The sequence below is a fragment of the Artemia franciscana genome, chromosome 15, assembly GCF_032884065.1.
Source record: "Artemia franciscana chromosome 15, ASM3288406v1, whole genome shotgun sequence".
NCBI lineage: Eukaryota > Metazoa > Arthropoda > Branchiopoda > Anostraca > Artemiidae > Artemia > Artemia franciscana.
The window spans coordinates 16717993-16738184 of record NC_088877.1 but is presented as its reverse complement, the minus strand read 5'-3'; the positions used below and the strand labels follow the sequence as shown (position 1 = coordinate 16738184).

The 20192-nt window shown below is 34.5% G+C and overlaps 1 protein-coding gene across 1 annotated transcript in view; it reads left to right on the top strand.

Annotated features, from left to right (window-relative positions):
* Positions 1–20192, top strand: part of LOC136036106 (dual 3',5'-cyclic-AMP and -GMP phosphodiesterase 11-like) — a 231066-nt gene that overhangs the window by 153583 nt on the left and 57291 nt on the right. Inside the window, exon 8 of the mRNA XM_065718110.1 lies at positions 13639–13776. Within this exon, the coding sequence (XP_065574182.1) occupies positions 13639–13776 (138 nt within the window). The remainder of the gene's footprint in view (positions 1–13638; positions 13777–20192) is intronic.

Below are 20192 nucleotides of genomic sequence, written 5' to 3'. Positions count from 1 at the left end.
GAATGTTATTTTCTTACTTGATCGGTTGAAACTTTGATTTACATTCTTTTTTTGAACTGTTGAACAGATATCCCAATGAATCAAATATTAAAAAATATGTTTTTGTGCATTAACTAAAAAAGAAGACGCCAACGTGAAATGACCGAAAGTGAAATTCCAAAAGGTCAGAAAACAAGTTAAATACTTCTAAAAAAGAAGAATGACTTCCTATATTGCTATTAAATTAAGAAAAATGTTTTTCCAACAAAATTGAGAGAAATTTTAGACGAAAAATAAACCGAAATTAAGTTACGATAATATGCGTAACTTGAAAAGAGTGAAAATTACTTTGAATAAAGAAGTGAAAACTAAGACGACATTGCAATAGATAATGTAGTTAAACTTAAAACGAACAAAAACTACCATAAAAAAGGCTGGTATTCCTGCCTCTCAACCTCCTTTCCTCTCAAACTGGACACTCTGACTTCTCAAAAGATCAGGTTGTTAATTGCGCTTTCCTGAAACCTAGGCAGATTGCTTAAATCCAAAATTTTGCTTACCCAATTGTTTGTTCTGTACATTTGAAAGGAATAGATTGAAAAGGAAGAAAACAGCGGCAGGTTCTTTATAAAACAGGAAAAATGAAAGAATTTTCACAAATGCTTTATAACGAGAAATGTTTACCAGAAATAAGTGATGGCCCTCTCACCCCTCCAACCCAAAGCTACAATGTTGTTTTCCTTTTACTGAAAACCAAATAAATTGCTCAAGTTGAAAATTAATTTCGCCAATTGATTTTTTGTCACATTTTTTATGCATTATTTACATTTTTCCATAGATAATGTTTTATTTGGAGTGCATTATGTCCAGGTTTTGTTTGCAATGTATTATGTCCACCGTGTACAGCGGTGGAAATAAGTTCTTTATAAAACAGAAAAAATTAAAGAAATTTTACAAATGCTTTATAACGAGAAATTTTTATCATACATAAGTGGTGGTCCTCTCACCCCTCAAATCCAAAGTTAGAATGCCGTTTTCTCTTGACTGAAAACCAAATAAATTGCGTAAATTGAAAATTAATTTCGCCAATTCATTTTGTCTCACATTTTCTATGCATTATTTACATTTTGTCTCACATTTTCTATGCATTATTTACATTTTTCCATAGATTATGTTTTATTTGCAATGCATTATGTCCAGGTTTGATTTGCAATGCATTATGTATATTATGTACAGCGGCGGAAATAAGTTCTTTATAAAACAGGAAAAATTAAAGAAATTTTACAAATGCTTTATAACGAGAAATTTTTTCCAGAAATAAGTGGTGGTCCTCTCACCCCTCAAACCCAAAGTTAGAGTTTCGTTTTCTCTTTACTGAAAACCAAATAAATTGCTTAAAATGAAAATCGAAATTAAATTTCGCCAATTGATTTTGTCTTACATTTTCTATGCATTATTTACATTTTCAGTTGATAATATCTTCTTTGCAATGCATTATGTCCCAACATTTAATTCAAAATGCACTGCAGTATTAATAACGTTCAGAACATGGTTTTACCCGGCAACCTCCCCTTCCCCAAAGAAGGAAAACAGAATATATTTTTCAGTTTTTTTTTCTTTAATTTTACGTATTCATAAACTAGAGAATAAAATAGAGAATCGAATTATAGGTGAACGTCACGCAATGTGAACTCCAAGGCCGTATCCAGGGGAGGGGGTTACCGGGTTTGAATCCTCTCTAAATTTTTGTCTGCATCGTTAAAAATAAAAATAAAATGCATAGAAACAATTTTTTTACGTTTTTTAACGTTTTTCACCTCCGCCCCACCCCGAAAGAAAACCCTAGATACACCCTTTATGAACCCTCAAACTTTAAAAAAAAGCAGGAAGTGGTTGCATGAGTGGGCAGGAATGGCCATAGAACTGAAATTTCAATACGGTGTTGCCTTATTCTACAAATACAAAAAAAAAATTGTGGAGGGATACATTGGGCAAATAGTGTAGAACATCTAGCCAGAAATTACTAATCCCTTGCTGGTTTTTGCCTTATATCTCCATAATTAATTTTTTATGAGACGATTTGTTTTATTTTGAATATTTCTTTATCTGCTTTGAGATACACATGTGTGTATGCATGCATTTTCAATTTGGTGGCGAGCGGAAGCTTTCACAATGGGAATTATAAAAGCTAGCACTTTACTAACAACATAAAACCGGCAAAATAACGGAGGACTGTCAGCATTTTACTGACAAAAAAAAACTGTCATAAAAATATAGGATGTTCTGTTAGGAGCAGAAAAGTCCCCTAATAGTCTGCAGGAAAGAAAAGACTAATTTATAAGTTTGTCAATAGTCTTTCACCGGTCATGATAGTGATAGCTTTTAGTATACTATTTAATTCACTAAAATATTCAAGCAAGCTCAGTTTTCAGTAAAGCTCTAGGTTTTAAAATTCTACAAATATAGGGAAGGGTCATGAGTCAGTTTATTTCATTGTATATTTTCTTTATAATTACACTTTTGCATATTGCAATATTTTCTGGATTGAAAGGCGGTTTCCTATTAATTCGAGTCTTGGGAGGCCGAAAATGAGATTTGAATTTAAAAATCATATCGCTCAGTATCCCATTCCCACCCAAAAAAGGTCGAAGGGGAATTAAAAATCAGAATCCTAATTTGTGCAAAATTTGGTGGATTGTAAAGTAGATCCTATTAATTCAAGTCTAGGAGATCGAAAATAACAAGAATTAAAATAAAAAGAAAATAAAAAGAAAATTAAAATAAAAAGAAAATAAAAGAATTGAAACATTCCATCACTTAGCACTTTCTTTCGATTCTAGGCCAAGTCAGGAGGGGAAAATACCATTCAAGTTCAAGTTAAAGTTCATTTATTTATTAATCGCACATACATGTATATATATGACATAGGGCCATGGGGAGACAAGCTCGAAAAACTAGGCCTAGACAAAGAATAAAATAATAACACACTACAATACAAAGATAAACATGACGGCAAAGATACAATAACACAACAATAGTATGAAAGTAGCAGCTAGCTCAGGATCATTCAATACTGTTGAAGAAATTAAGAATGTAATATTATTAAATATAAATTAATACTGGAAGATAGCTGAGAGGCCCATAATCACCCAGAGCAACGAACCATACAAAAACTTTGCCTTACTAAAAAGATACTTAATTAATTAAAAATAATCCTGAACTAAATGAAATTTGAGTTTCCTTTTTATTAAATGACCATTTGTGGTATTATAATAATATAATACATGATTAAAAAAAAATATATAACTGAAAGGTCGTTTTATATCAATTCAAGTCCGGAGAGACCAAAAAGGACATCGGAATCAGAAAATTCCATCGCTTAATATTCCAATTCTATACAAGAAAGGTCAGGGGGGAATCAGGACCTTAATCTGTACAGTATTTGGTGGTTTGAAAAGTCGTTTCCTATCAATTCAAATCTATGGAGACTTAAAACATCAGAATTGAAAAATTTCAGCACTTAGTAACCCATGTTCACCCTAGGCGAGGTAAGAAGGGGTAAAAATACAATTTGAGTTATTAGTATAATATTCCGTCACTTATTCTGGATTGATTATGTAATGGAATTTATTGCATTTTTTGGGGAAGTGTGAAGGGTTTTGAGAAAGGAAATGGATTGGATGAGGGGGATGAACCTTGGATGGAAAAAATCGTTGGGAAATGGGCGTGTTATTAGTATTAAGAATCTGACGAGGTTTATTCATGTAAACATAATCCATCCTGAGGGTATTATGTGATTAATTTGTTTTTTTTTTTGTATTACTGTTTTGAATGTTTTTCTGTGCTAAAATAGTTTGATCAAAGTTTAAATTGAATCGTTTAAATGTATTTGTACGTTGTTCTTTTTTTTTCTTTTTCTTTTTTTTGTGGCCATGACCCTGCGGTTTTTTTGAGACAGCTATACTATACTATAATACGTTGCTGAAAAAAAAATATATAATTGAAAAGTCATTTCCTATTAAGACCAGACAGACAGACAGACTGACAGACAGACAAACAGACAACTTGAAGTCCGGGGGACCGAAAGTGGCATCAGAATTGGAAAATTTCATCACTTAGTACCTTATTTCCACCCAAGCAACGTCAGATGAGGATGAAAAGTCAGAAAATTAATTTATGCAGTACTCGGTGGATCTAAAGGTCGTTTCCTATAAGTATGGGGGGGGGGAACCAGAAATTACCTCAGAATTTAAAAATTCTATCACTTAGTACCACGTTTCCACCGTAGGTGAGGTCAGAAGGGATAAACATATCGTTTGCCGCATCATAATAATATAATACATAATTGAAAACATTAGGAGATTTGGGTACTAAGTGATGGGATCTTCCAATTCTGATGTCACTTTTGGTCTCATCGGGTTTGAATTAGTAGGTTTAACTACCTTTCAATTATATATATTTTTCAACTATATATTTTCAACAATTCTGGTCCCCCGGGACTTGAATTAATAGGGACTTGAAACTTGAATTAACCTTTCAATCCAGAAAATACTGCAGAAATTTAAATTTGAGATTTACCCCCTCTCTCTTTTCACCGAAAAAGGTTTTTTTCTGCACGGCCGATTTTGGATATGTTATTAAGCGATTTTGTTTTAACATTTTGATACCAGGAATATTTCCGTCGCTCAAATACCGAGGTTTGACCTTTTTTTTTTCATATTTTTACTGGACTAAAATGAAAAAGAAAGAATACACTTTTCAATAGACATCAGAATTTCAAGCTCTTTTCCGAAATCCCCGGAAAATCTTTTTCTTAATTAACTTTTATTGTTAAGATAAACATAAGTAATGACAGATGTTATTCCTGGAGCAAATGAAAAGAATTTCTTATTAAGTTTTTTTTTACAACAATTCTTTTTTTAGGTTTACATACTAAGGAGATTGGGTAGGGGAGTATACAAGACAGAGGATTGTAAACCTTCACTTAGGGTTTTATACCATGGATATCTCTCAGTTCTCTATGAAGTTACAATAGCCTGCTTCTTCTACTGGTCATCATGCGATTTATATAACTTACTAAGGGGCTGGGAGGGGGATTTACAAGAGGAGGCACTGCAAATCTCTGATTTAGGGTTTTCGACCATGTTATATATGGTCGTACCCTTTCATGCTTCAAAACCTTTCCACTTTAGAACTGGTACCAAAGAGAGCCACTTTTGGTGTCATGTATCACTTAATAACGGTATTATCAAGAGGGACTTTACCAAGAACGTAAATACCAAAACTTTAAACGAGATTTTAATACCTCTCTATCATGTTCTATTGCCCTGCTATTGGGGAAGAAAAAGAACAAAAAGGGGATATATTACGGCTTCCCATGTAAAAAAGTGATTTCTTTTGTTGAACTTTCGGGACTTTAATCCTCTCATATAGGAGTTTTCACTATTGTAATTCCATTGATATCAAACAGTTCGTGGTAACGAACTGTAGTAAGGAGCGATCCGGCTCAATAGTAAACGAAACTTTAAAAAACGGGGTTTTGATCCTAATAGACGCATCAGAAGAATTGGATTTTTATGCTGATTTAAAATATATAAATTTCATCAAATTTAGTGTTACTCATCAAAAGCTACGAACCTGAGAAAATTTGCCTTGTTTTGGAAAATAGGGGAGAAACACCCCCTAAAAGTTATACAATCTTAACAAAAATCACACCATCGCATTCAGCGTATCAGAGAACCCTACTGTCGAATTTTCAAGCTCCTATCTACAAAAATGTGGAATTTCGTATTTTTTGCCAGAAGACCGATCAGGGTGCATGTTTATTTGTTTGTTTGTTTGTCTTTTTCCCAGGGGTGGTCGTATTGATCCAGCGGTCCTAGAATGTTGCGAGAGGGCTCATTCTAACGGAAATTAAAAGTTCAAGTGCCCTTTTTAAGTGACCAAAAATATTGGAGGGCACCTAGACCCCCTCCCACGCTCATTTTTTCCCAAAGTCAACGGATCAAAATTCTGAGAGAGCCATTTTGTTCAGAATAGTCGAAAAACCTAATAACTATGTTTTTGGGGACGGTTTTCCCTCACAGTCTCCGGGGGAGGGGCTGCAAGTTACAAACTTTGACCAGTGTTTACATATAGTAATGGTTATTGGGAAGAGTACAGACGTTTTCAGGGGAATTTTTTCTTGGATAGGGAGGGGGTTACATGGGAGGATCTTTCCATGGAGGAATTTGTCATGGGAGAAGAGAGTTTCCATGAAGGGGCGCAGGATTTTCTAATATTATTAAAAAAAAAAACAATGAAAATATAAATATGAAAAAACTTTTTTCTACTGAAAGTAAGGAGCAGCAAAACAAAAAACAAAAACAAAAAACAAAAAAAAAACAAAAAACAACGGAAATTTATTACGCATATGAGGGGTTCATCTCCTTCTAAATACCTGCTCTTTACGCTTAAGTATTTTTAGTAATTTCAACTATTTCTTCTACGGCCTTTATGATTCTGGGGTCATTCTTAAAGAATTGGGACAAAATTTAAGCTTTAGTGTAAAGAGCAATGTATTAAAGAGGGGGAAAACCTCCTCATATACGTAAAAAAAATATAGGAATATAGAAGTTCGTTACGACAGTTAATTCGGAAGTTACGTATATTTTTTATTAATAAAAACATTCGTATGAAATTAAAAGTTCTAGTTGCCTTTTTAAGTAACCAAAAGATTGAAGGGCAACTAAGCCTCCTCCCCCACTCCTTTTTTCTCAAAATCGTACGATAAAAACCAAGAAAAACCCATTTAGCCGAAAAAAAAAATGCAAATTTTGTACTAAGTATTCATGTGCGGAGAGCCAAAATCAAAACATGCATTCATTCAAAAACATTCAGAAATTAAATTAAAAAAAGTTGTTTTTTAACTGAAAGTAAGGAGCGATATTAAAACTTAAAACGAACAGAAATTACTCCGTATACGAAAGGGGCTGTTCCCTCCTCCCTCAACGCCCCGCTCTTTACGCTAAAGTTTGTCAATGTTTTAAAAAATAGATTTGAGAGAAAGAGTCAAACTTTAGCGCAAAGAGCGGGGCTTTGAGGAGGGAACAGCCTCTTTCATATACATAGTAATTTCTGTTCGTTTTAAGTTTTAATGTCGCTTCTTACTTTCAGTCAAAAAAACTGTTTTTTTATTTAATACTTTTAATTTCGGTTCGACGCCAAAGATTAGTCGAAATAACAGTTGCTATTTCTGAATCGGACAGTTTGTTTTGTCACTATATCGTTTTTTTGTCAAACGCGTTTTCAGAATTCACGGTTACTATGGGCCGTTTTTCGCTCTTTGCAGCTGTCTCTGCACCCATGGAGAAAACACTATTCTTCAAGTTCAATTATGGTTTGGCTTTTGATTGATATTGTTTCTGAATGGCTAGTTGGGCGTATTGCTAATACTGATAATTAATAAAGTACAAAAACAGTTAATAAACAGTTAAAAACAGTTTAATTAATAAATTAAAACAAAAACAGTTAAAAAACAAGTTAAAAAAAACATTAAAAAAAACAGTTAAAAACAGTTTAATTAATAAACAAAACAGTGGTTGTCATAGTGGGAATAGTCGCGATAGGAGAAGCTGGACAATGATTTGGAATTTTAAAGTGAAATAGTAGCCTTAGATTTGTAATCTAAAATTCCGTGAATACAAGGATATCAAACTGGACATCCAAGTATATCAAATTTAAGAACCAAACACTATTTGTGAAGGAGACTGAGGTATGGTAATTAGCATGTTGCTTACTAATATGTTCACACCCTACCGTCAAATGTGAACAGTTATGCATCAATCCAAATGTATAAAAATATTATATTGTAAAAATTTGTATAAAATATTTAATATTAATTTGTATACAAATATTAATTTTTATAAAATATCAACAATATGCAAAGCACGTTAGCCTTTTCTTCTTTTTTCGTGGGAGAGTATTTAGTGCAAGACCACAAGGTGCTGCGTTTCAAAGCAATTGCGTCTGATGCATGCATGCCGAAAAAAAAACGGTACCCCATACACATATATACCATATTTTCCTAACACAGTAATAAATCTAAGATTACCTAAATATAGATCGAAAGTTACTAAAGTTCATTAAACCCAATTAATATCTGTTTAAACTTACTTATTTATGTTTACAACTGACTAATTTTCTGCTACAGATGCTCATTTCAGTTTATTTATTTAAAGAAGCTACGTGAGCTTGCTTCACATGGAATTCACTTGAATTTTTAGTTGCAACCCTGCTGTTCTCAAAGTTAAACCTCCGATTTGAATTCTACCTGTGTTTTGGATACCAATTCTAACTCCTGCTCAGACGTCATTTACGTTTTTTGTTATTTGTGGAGGGGGTGGGATTAAAGCATAGAATTTTCTTGTGGAGGGCAGCTGACTTCTCCGCTCTTAGTCAGGTTTAACTGCAGACTCTTACCCTTGATTGGAAAGCAAACTTGAACTTTTAGATTAGAACTTAATTTTTTATTTTACGGGGTTAAAGTGTTTATGACTTAGAGGGAGAATCTTTTGCATAAATTTAACGATCTTGGTGTCTACTTTTGCCGACCGAAGTCACCTTATAGTGTCTTTGGTTTTACGGACCAGTCGTAAAGTTTAATAGGATGTACACTATTGGAAAATGATACTTGACTGGAAAAGGTTTACTAAAATAGATGAAAAAAGTGTCGTATTTTTCGTGAAATTACGAAAAGTAAGACATCAGTTCGCAATTTAATATCCCCCAGATGGTGATTTTTCACATAGCTACTTGTCTGCTATAAAGTTCAAACGTACTTTTTGACATAAAACGGTAACCTGCGTTATTTATTACACTTTTAATATTGCCATTTAAGAGTGGTTTGGTGGATAGCTGTTCTTTATTACTTCTTCACTGTTTCAGGAGACAATTTTTTTATGGAATAATTTTAATCCTTGATTCTTCTGCCGATAAACGGGTCTATAAAAATATTTATGCGCAGGTCCTCTTTCCAGAAGGTTGTCATTTGGGAAAATTAAAACGAAACCCACAGAAATTAAGCGAAACTGAGTTTGGAATGAAAAAGCGGACTAAAATTTAAAACCAACAAAAACTCCCGCGTTTCAGCCTATGCAGCATATATTCATAAAACTAGTGGAAATAAACTGATCCGTGTTATTTTTATATTTGTATGATTATGTGAAACTAGCAGTTTACTGAAAACACAAACCCCACAAGATTATTGTTTTTGGAACCGTAGCTATAAAAATAACAGAGTGGTCTATAACGCTGTCAATACTCCTTCACCTCGCATGCTATCGATAACTTTTAGCATACAGTTTAAATTGCCGTAAAATCTCAAGCAAAAAAAGAAACCCTATCATATTAACTAAAAAATCATTAAACATAACCCAAAAATAACAGACTGAGTTATATATAAGTCATTAGTCTCACCAGCCTTAATACCAAAACAGCTACTACTGCTACAGCACACAACTCACTGCAGCACCAAGTCGCCTGAGGCTAACGCAGCTACACACGTGTCCACTTGTCTATCTGTTCAACACCTCCATCTTTGAACCCTCCTAAGGAGTTTCCATTTCCTTAAATCTTTCCTTACGACATCCACCCATCCCAATCGGAGACGATCTCCTTTTCGTATGAGTCCTGGCCGGTTGCTCGACAAGGACGATCATAGACAATCTGTTATCCTTCATCTGAAAAACGTGTCCTAGCCATCTCAACCTTTTTCGCTGTACAGCCCTAAAAAGCGGAAATGAGCCACTTGTTTCGTACAGGTTACTGGTTGAGCTGTGTTCAGTCAGTCGGGCACCCAAAACAATCCATAGATAATTTCTCTTGCAAACATCTAGCAAATCTTCCTCCGTTTTGGAGCGCCCATGCTACAGAAACATATTTGAGCAGTATCATCATTACAGCTTACAACATTCTAATCTTGGTTCACATATTTATCTTCCTATTCTTCCAAACGGTTTTTTCAACAATGAAAAAACACACTGGGCCTTAGAAATTCTACTTTTAACACCTTCACTGTATCCACCGTCTTTACTAATAATACTAACAAGGTAAGTGAAGCTGTCCACTTGTTCGATCTTGTTGTCGCCCAACGTCATCCTTTCATCTTCACTTATCCCTATCCTTAGCAACTTAGTCCTCTTAACATTAATTTTCAAACCTATTCTGGCACCCTCAACTTGCAAAACCTCTAAAAGCTCATTCATTTTTGCTCACAGTTTAGGATGCTTAAATCATCAACATTATCTAGTTCCAGAAAAGTTTTCTTCCCGATTTGATTCCATGTTCTCCCATTACCTTTCGTGTGCTCCTTAAGACGGAATCCATAAAAATGATCCGTATAAATGGGGATATACCACAACCCTGCTTAATTCCTAATTTAATACGAAAACCAGCTACTAACCTCATTTCCTATCTTAACCGCTGCAGTGTTATTCTCGTACATAGCACTAGTCACTTTAATGTATTTGTCTGGTATACCATACAAGGATGAGACCTTTGCTAAAGCTCTTCTATCGGCTGAATCAAACGCTTAATCATAATCTATAAAACTGAGAACTAAAGGTATTCAATGGCTCACGTACTTTTCAATTACAAACAGCTCGTGGTAACGAACTGTAGTAAGGAGCTACCCGGCTCAATAGTAACCGAAACTCTAAAAAACGGAATTTTGATACCAACAGTTACGTCAAAAGATACGCATTTTAATGCTGATTTTAAATATATAAGTTTCATCAAGTTTAATTTTACCCATCAAAATTTACGAGTGTGTGAAAATTTGCCTTGTTTTAGAAAATAGGGGGAAATACCCCAAAGAAGTCAAAGAATCTTAACGAAAATCGCAACATCAGATTCTTGGTATCAGATTCAGCGTATAAGCGTATAACTCTACTGTAGAAGTTTCAAGGTCCTATCTACAAACATGTGGAATTTTGTACTTTTTTGCCAGAAAACAGATCTCGGGTGCAGGTTTATTTATTTTTTTTGTTTCAGGGGTAGTTTTATCGATCCAGTGGTCCTAGAATGTCGCGAGAGGGCTCATTCCATCGAAAATTCAAAGTTCTAGTGCCCTCTTTAAATGACCAAATAGTTTTGAGGGCACCTAGGCCCCCTCTCACGCACATCTTTCCCCAAAGTCACCGGATATAAATTTTGAAATAGCCATTCTGTTCACTTAGTCGAAAACCTAATAACTATGTCTTTGGGGACGACTTAATCCCCCACAGTCCTCGCGGGAGGGGCTGCAAGTTACAAACTTTGATCATTGTTTACATAAAGTAATGGTTATTATAAAGTGTACAGACGTTTTCAGGGGGACTTTCACGTTTCACGTTGGGGTGGCGGTGAGAGGGGGTTACGTGGGAGGATCTTCCTTGGAGGAATTTATCACGAGAGAAGAGGATTCCCATGAAGGGGGTGCAGGATTTTCTAGCATTATTTAAAAAAAATAAGAAAATAAATATTTTTTTTCAGCTGGAAGTAATAAGCAGCATTAAAACTTATAACGAACATAAAGTATTACGTATATAAGGATGTTCATCTCCTCGACAATACCTCGCTCTTTACGGTAAAGTATTTTTAGTAATTTCAATTATTTATACTACGGCCTTTGTGATTCAGGGGTCATTCTTAAAGATTTGGGACAAAATTCAAGCTTTAGTGTAAACAGCGAGGTATTGATGAGGGGCGAACCCCCTCATATACCTATTAAAAATACGCAAATATAGAAGTTCGTTACGTAAGTTAATTCGTAAGGTACGTATGTTTATTACAAACAAAAACGTTTTTAAAAAATGGAAAAACCTAGTTCCATTTTTAAGTAACCAAAAACTGGAAGGTAGCTAGGCCTCCTCCCCCACCCCTCCTTTTTTTTATCAAAATCGTCTGATCAAAACTATGAGAAAACCATTTAGCAAAAGAATAATAATATGCAAATTTTGTTTTAATTATTCTTGTGCAGTGAGCCAAAATCCAAACATGTATTAATTCAAAAACGTTCAGAAACTAAATAAAAAAACAAGTTTTTTAACTATAAGTAAGGAGCGACATTAAAACTGAAAACCAACAGAAATTATTCCGTATGTGAAAGTGGTTGTCCCGTCCTCAATGCCTCACTCCTTACGCTAAAGTTTTTTTTATTATTTTAAAAAGTAGAGTTGTGACAAAGAGTCAAACTTTAGCGTTGATTTTGGGGCGTTGAGGAGGGGACAACCCCTTTCATATACGGAATGATTTCTTTTCGTTTTAAGTTTTAATGTCGCTCCTTACTTACAGTTAAAAAAAACCAGTTTTTTGATTTAGTTATCGTAAGAGTGAAAATTTGGTCGACACATCCTCTTATTTAGGAGGAGAAGAACCCCTCATATGCGTAATAATCTCTGTTCTTTTAAGTTTTAATGCTGCTACTTACTTTCAGTTGAAAGAACTTTTTCATATTTATTTGTCATTGTTTTTTTTTATAACAATGCTAGAAAATCCTGCGCCCCCTTCATCGAATTTTTCTTCCCCCATGACATGTTCCTCCAAGGAAAGATCATCCCGCATACCCCCCTCCGTTCAACCCCCCCCCTAAATAAAAAAATCTCCATGAAAACGTCTGTACACTTCCCAATAACCATTACATGTAAACACTGGTCAAAGTTTGTAACTCGCAGCCCCTCCCCCGGGGACTGTGGGGAGTAAGTCCTCCCCAAAGATATAGTTATTATGTTTTTCGACTATGTTGAACAAAATGGCTATATCAAAATTTTGATCCGTTGACTTTGGGAAAAATGAGGGTTGGAGGGGGCCTAGGTGCCCTCCAATTTTTTGGTCACATAAAAAGCGCAATAGAACTTTTTATTCCCGTTAGAATGAGCCCTCTCGTGACAACTTGGACCACTTGGTCGATACGATGACCCCTGAAAAAAAAATAACACGCACCTGAGATCGGTCTTCTGGTAAAAAATACGAAGTTCCACATTTTTGTAGATAGGAGCTTGAAACTTTTACAATTGGGTTCTCTAATACGCTGAATGCAATGGTGTGATTATCGTTAAGATTCTATGACTCTATGACTCCCCCTATTTTCTAAAATAAGGCAAATTCTCTCAGGCTCTTGACTTTTGATGAGTAAGACTAAATTTGATGAAACTTGTATATTTAGAATTAGCATAAAAATCCAATTCTTTTAATGTATTAGTTTCAAAATTCCGTTTTTTTTTAGAGTTTCGTTTACTATTGAGCCGGGTCGCTCCTTACTACAGTTCGTTACCACGAACTGGTTGATAAGTGTTTTGGCTTAAAAATAAAATGAGATAGGCATTGTAGATCCTAAGGTATCACCATCTCCCTGAAAACATTTTATCTTGCGTGAATGCGTTTAGTTTCAGGAAGTTTCTCTATATTCTTGAACGACTTAAAAAAAAATATATAAGGAAAATACAGATGTGAGGGTGTGAGTCTCCAACAGCAATATAAACGGATGTTCAAGAATTAATACAAGTGAACGATGTAAAAAGGTGGAGAAATTACTTGACGATGAAAAATATTTCAATGATTTAGTAATGGTGGGGGGGGCAGACTCAGTTGTATAATTCTTGATAGATTACTTTTTGTTTAAATAAAACTTTTCTTTTCCAGGTGATAAACAAATACGGTGATTCTACTTTTAATTCACATGACAGTCAAGTTTTCTCGAGTTATCTCCAATTTTGTGGCATTGGTCTTAGGAACGCCCAGCTATATGAAAGAAGTCAGCTTGAAGTTAAAAGAAATCAGGTATGAACGTTCCCTGTGTCCCCGTCGTCATTTATATATCCCCCTGTGCCCCCGGCATCCCCCTTGTAGTTGTGTCCCTGTGTCCCGGTCGTCATTTATATTCCCAGTATCCCGGTCATCATTTGTGTCCCAGTCTGTAATTTCTCTTTGAGCGTCCGGGTCGTCATTTATATTCCCTGTGTCCCGGTCGTCATTTGTGTCCCGGTCTGTAATTTATCTTTGAGTGCCCCGGTCGTCATTTATATCTCCCGGTCGTTATTTGTGTCCCAGTCTGTAATTTCTCTTTGAGTGTCCTGGTCGTCATTTATAATCCCTGTGTCCCGGTTTTTAGTTTTCTTTTTCTCCTTTATTTTTCAGTTTTTTTCTTTTTTTAGTTTTTTTTATTAGTTTTTAGTTTTTTCTTTTTAGTTTTTTTGTAGTTTTTACCTTTTTTTAGTTTTTTTCTTTTTTAGTTTTTTACCTTTTTTTTATTTTTTAGTTTTTTAGCTTTTTTAGTTTTTTTAGTATTTTCTTTTTAGTTTTTTTGTAGTTTTTGCCTTTTTTAGTTTTTTTTTCTTCTTTTGTATTAATGCTAAAGCCAAGGTTCGAACCTGGAACCTCTCGGACCTGGAATCTGGAACATAACGCTTTACCAACTCAGCTACTTCGGCTTGAATACATTCGTTTTTGAATTGGTATATTAAAAAACACATAATTTTTGATTTAACTTGATATACATTTAATAAGCTTCACATAATTTCGGCTTTACCTTGATTTACATTTAATAGTCTTCACATAGTTTTTTACCACCAACAAAGAAAAAATTATATACGAATATTTATGCCTACATGGCTCTATATGTCATTTTTGTTTTTCTTCGATTTTGACTGAAAATCCTTCCTTTAAAATCATTGCCCAATATAAAAAAAAGAAAATAGCAGCAACATTTCCTAAAAAAAAAGAACAGTCAACCTTGTGGGCGATCCTACAAACTCGATCCAGCTCAAATTCTTTTTCTGCTTTCACCTGAACTTATTGCTTCAGTTTCTTTTTATTATAAACGTATTTCCAAATCACGAGAGTAGAGAATTGAGTATTATTCTCTGAAGTGAAATTGGAAGATGTTCATGAAAAATATTTTCTTCTACAAAGAACATATTGGTAATTTATTCTCCTTCATATCAAATGGGGCCCATTTTCCGAATAAATGAAGCGCTCAGTGTTGCAAAATTTGATTCTTAGGAATAGTGAGAAATATAGGTTTGATGTTTTCCGTAGGAGTTGTTTGGACATGTACATTTTTCACGGTTGTGTTTTAGATGTACTATACGCCAAAAAGAGCCATGTACGGATTAATCCGTTTAAATTGGGGCCTCTATTTTGAAAGGTGCTAAATTCCTTAAGACAGTTTTGTAAAAAAGAACGAAAGAATTAGGGGAAATTATGAAGATCATAAGACTTCTGTAAAGGGGTGGGGTGAGCCCTGAAATTTTGTATATTTTGCTGACCAGAAAGTGTGCATATTCATCTTGTATAAAATGATGAAGAAAAGGACCTTAACCATTCTTTGCAGCTATAAGAACCTTCACGATTTAAGGAAGAGCGTTTTAAAATAATAACGATTTATCACTTCCTTGAATTTTATGTTCTCCAAGTCCGAGCTTTATTTGTAAGCCGGTTTTGCAATTTGTTGTATGGGGCTCTCAAGAAAAAAGCCAGACTGCTCTTTAATGATGAAATATTATAGTTTTTTTCAAAGGTTATTATTATTATCAATTTTCACACGAGGAATATTATGCATTTATGTATGTCTGTTAGTGTGTAATTTTTGCATGATAACCAATAAGTTACCATTAGTGCAGCCACAATACGCAACACTAGTGCCATGCCAAATATCTGCATTCTTGATCACACCTAAACATTGAAGGAGGATAAGGGTAATCCATACATATATTAGTTATAAATAGAGTCAGCCCTCTTAGTAATTTGTCTCTATTTTGGGTAAATTTTTTCTCTTTTTCTTCTGTTTATTTCTCCTATATTGATTTATGTGTAACTTTATTCTGTCTTCATTGACTTTTTTGGTATTGTAGTGTATATACGTTCCTTTTGGCTCCAAAGGTACTAGAATCCACTTTTGAAGTTGTTCAATAGTAAAATATCAACTTTCTTATGGAAAATTTTGAAAGTTGAGGTTATTTTGATAGTTTTGCTGAAATTAGACAAATAAAGACGTTGCTAAATCTGTTCTTGGTGCTTTTTCTCAAGTCCTCATTTGAATGAGGTTCTGTCATTCTGCCCCATTGGCCGCTGGCAACCTGATCTGAACGACTCCCTGAAAAATTTTTGGCAAAAAAAGTTTAGAAGCATCCGGGTAATTGCTGCTTTCTTGGGAAAAGTTCCGACTATCTTTAAAGATAGGAACTGCGTGAATCTGTGTAGATGACGTTAGTAGAGCTGCTTTTATACGATCTTACTATAAAAATCGTAAAAGAAATAATGTTACTCCAAGGACAAGGGTCTAAAGCCTTACTTACGTATTAATTTTAAGAAAACAAAGTTTTTTCCCAGGGAAGTAAAGAGCGAAGCTGAAACTTAAAACGAACAAAAATTATTACTTCACAGCCTATCTAATATATATATCAATAAAACTAGTACAAATAAACCAACTAATGATGTTTCCCTGTGTTTCCAGATCTATAGAAAACTAGTGCTTTACTGAAATCGCAAAATAATATAGGAGTTTAAGTACAGCAAAAGTTAATCATTTAAGGACACTTAAAAGTATAAAGCATTTTGAAGCGTATATCTTACAATTTAAGATTGTACATTACTCACTATTGGTATAATAGCTGGCGAGACCACAATGTTACCTGATAAGTCAATCCAATATTTCTGCATGCTGTTCAATGACTGCGGTTATTACAAAAATATTTAATTTTATGCTTATGTTTTTAAGATAATTGTATACTGATAGTTACTGATGTCACAACTGGTGTAAAACTATGAAAAGCTTTATAGATTAGTTTATTGTTGTCAGACTAGGTATTCACTTTTGACTCCCAAGTCAATATTCCTGTTTTATTTTCCCAAGTCAGTTTTATGCCTATGTTTTTAATATAATTGTAATTGCATACTGATAGTTACTGATGTCACAACTGGTGTAAGACTATGAAAAGCTTTATAGATGAGTTTATTGTTGTCATGCTACGTACTCACTTCTAACACCCAAGTCAATAATCCTATTTTTATGCTTGGCTTTTGTGTTTTCAGTAAAGTACTAGTTTTCTATAATCCTAGAAACACAGGGAAACATAATTAGCTGGTTTACTTGTACTAATTTCATTGATATATGAGATAGGCTGTGAAATAACAATGTTTGTTCGTTTTAAGTTTCAACTTCGCTCTTTTCTTCCCTCAGAAAAACTCTGTTTTTTTTTAAATTAATTTTTGCTCGTTTTTGATTAAAATTTAATGTAGAAACAACACTGCTATAATCTTTTTTATTTACACGAAATAATTTCTGTTTGTTTTAAGTTTTCATTCCGCTCCTTACTCTCAGTTGAAAAATTATTTTGTGTTTATAATTTCTCATCATCACCGATCTAGGGGATATAAGACACCTCTAGAGAACACTGCAGACAACTTGACAATTACAAAAATTTTCAGTTTACAGCAAAAAGTTTATTATCCATACTTTGCAAAACAATACATGTTTAGTTACTGAAAATATGTATGCAGCTACAGTTAAAATTACACAGCAGTCTTAGCCATGATGGAACTGTCTTCTCATTGTGTATTCCCCCAGATCGCAATTCCCCCTCCCCAGGTGAAATCTAGTTTCTCCAAAATGTTGTTAAAACTAAGATAAGCCTGAACAATTCAAGTATCCACTGAAAGATGTCAGTTTTCTTTAGTATATCTTTATCTTTTTGTGTTGCAAGAGCAACACTTTGGTTTTGTCGTGTTTTTTTTTTTTTTTTTTTTTTTTTTTTTTTTTTTTTTTTTTTTTTTTTTTTTTTTTTTTAGCTCCCTGATTTCAGCTTATTCTTAGAAAGTGGTAAGGGTCTAACCTCTGCGGCTATTACGGAAAGTGTTGATCTTAGGACGGATTGATGAATATGACTTTGCATTTTGGAAAGCTTCGTAGAACTTTTGCCTCGGGCCAAAAAGGATAGTTTTGCTTGTCCTTGAGCCAGAGCCTATAGTGTGTGAAGTGACTTGGAGTTTCATAGCCTATGTCAGAGAGAACTATCTTAATTTATGCAGTCAAGCTTTCGTTTCATCAAACCATGTTTCTGCTTTCGAGTGGAAAGCTCCGTTCTACCAGGCAAGCAGACAGGCACCAGTTTCAAATTGAAGATGGACTAAAATCTGTATGCGTTAAATATATGCGGCAGTTATCTGGCCCCACAGCCAATATATCTTCTTTGAATAATAAATAGAAAAAAATACAGAAACAAAAAAGTGGGGACCGAAAGTGCTGCCATCTATTGTTTCTACCCATGTCTGTTCGTGATTTCAGCTGAGTTTATCATTCGATTTTTTTGCACTTGGGATTAGGTCAGAGAAACTTTTGGTTCTCTCAGAGTATTCTAATTCCTAAAGAAATTATGACGTTAGAAACTTGGCCTACGGTAAAAAAGTCAACTTTTGAACTAAGACAGATAGATTTATTTTTTTGACGGCAGTCGATAACTCCTGAGCAGCTGATCAAAGTATATGTCATCAATTTCTTGGAAGAAAAATTCCTTCATGAACCAGTTTGAAAGTCTAAAGGGGTTGACAACTTCAGTAGTAAGGTACACACTGAAACCAAAAATAGGCTGATACCAAATGTGAGACATATAGGGAAGTTTTAAGCAACACTCGACTGTTAGCTCAAGATCATCTTTGGCGATGAGGAGTTTGACAACTTTTTCTAGTTGGTGTACCTATTATTGGTTTCCGGTGCATTTGATGGTAAGACAAATTATGCTGTAGTGTTAAGACATGTAAATCATCTTCAGCGACAAGGGGTTTGCAACTTTTGCTAGTTGCAATGAGGGGTTTGCAACTTGTTGTGAGTTGGTGTACCTAGTGTTTATTTTAAGATCCTTACAGATTAACAACTTCAGCGTTTAATCGAAGCGAGAAAACAAAAGCAAAGTGTTGCTCTCGCAACACTCTACTCGGCGAAGCCGAACAAAGGTTGCCGCAACACCTCACGTTCCCCATGCAACGTAGGTCTAGTTTATTACTGTATTGCTCGCTTTTCACTTTTCTCTGTTATTTTAACTTGATTTGGGAAAGATTGATTCCTACTTAGACCCCCCCCCACACCCCCACAGGATTTTGATGAAATTATATCATTCGTTGGGGTATGGATTTAGTGATCCGGTAATTATGTCGTTGAAATCCAGGAACTAGATGACCACTTGACAAAATACCCTCCCGGAACAGGCTTTAAAATGAGTGCATGACATTAAAAAATCAATGAAATTATCTTATCTTTAAAAATAATCAAACGGTTCGTTGTAACGAACTATAGTAAGGAGCGACCTGGCTCAATAGTAACCGAAACTCTAAAAACAGAATTTTAATACCAATAGTTACATGAAAATAATCGCGTTTTAATGCTGATATTAAATATATAAGTTTCATCAAGTTTAGTTCTAGCCATCAAAAGTTACGAGCCTGAGAAAATTTGCCTTATTTTAGAAGGGAAACGCCCATTAAAGGTCATAGAATCATAACGAAAACCACACCATTCCAATTCAGCGTATTAGAGAACCCTACTGTAGAAGTTTCAAGCTCCTATCTACAAAAATGTGAAGTTTTGTATTTTTTGCCTGGCGACAGATCACGGATGCGTGTTTAATTGTTTTTTATTTGTTGTTTTTTTTTCCCAGGGGTGATCGTATTGACCCAGTGGTCCTAGAATGTCATGAGAGGGTTCATTCTAACGGAAATTAAAAGTTCTAGTGCCCTTTTTAAGTGACAAAAAAATTGGAGGGCACCTAGGCCCCCTCCCACGCTCATTTTTTCCCAAAGTCACCAGATCAAAATTTTGAGATAGCCACTTTGTAAAACATAGTAAAAAAGACCTAATAATTATGTCTTTGGGGACGATTTAATCCCCCACAGCCCCTATGGAAGGGGCTGCAAGTTACAAACTTTGGCCGTTGTTCACATAAAGTAATGGTTACTGGGAAGGGTACAAACGTTTTCAGGGGGACTTTTTCGTGGCGGGGGGTCGGGGGTTACGTGGGATGATTTTTCCATGGAGGAATGTACCATGAGGGAAGAGAATTTCCATCAAGGTGGGGAAGGATTTTCTAGCAATATTTAAACACAAGAAATTAGAAAATAAATAAAAAAAAAGTTTTTTTCAACTGGAAGTATGGAGTAGCATTACAACTTAAAACGAACAGAAATTATGGTGTATTTAAGGGGGT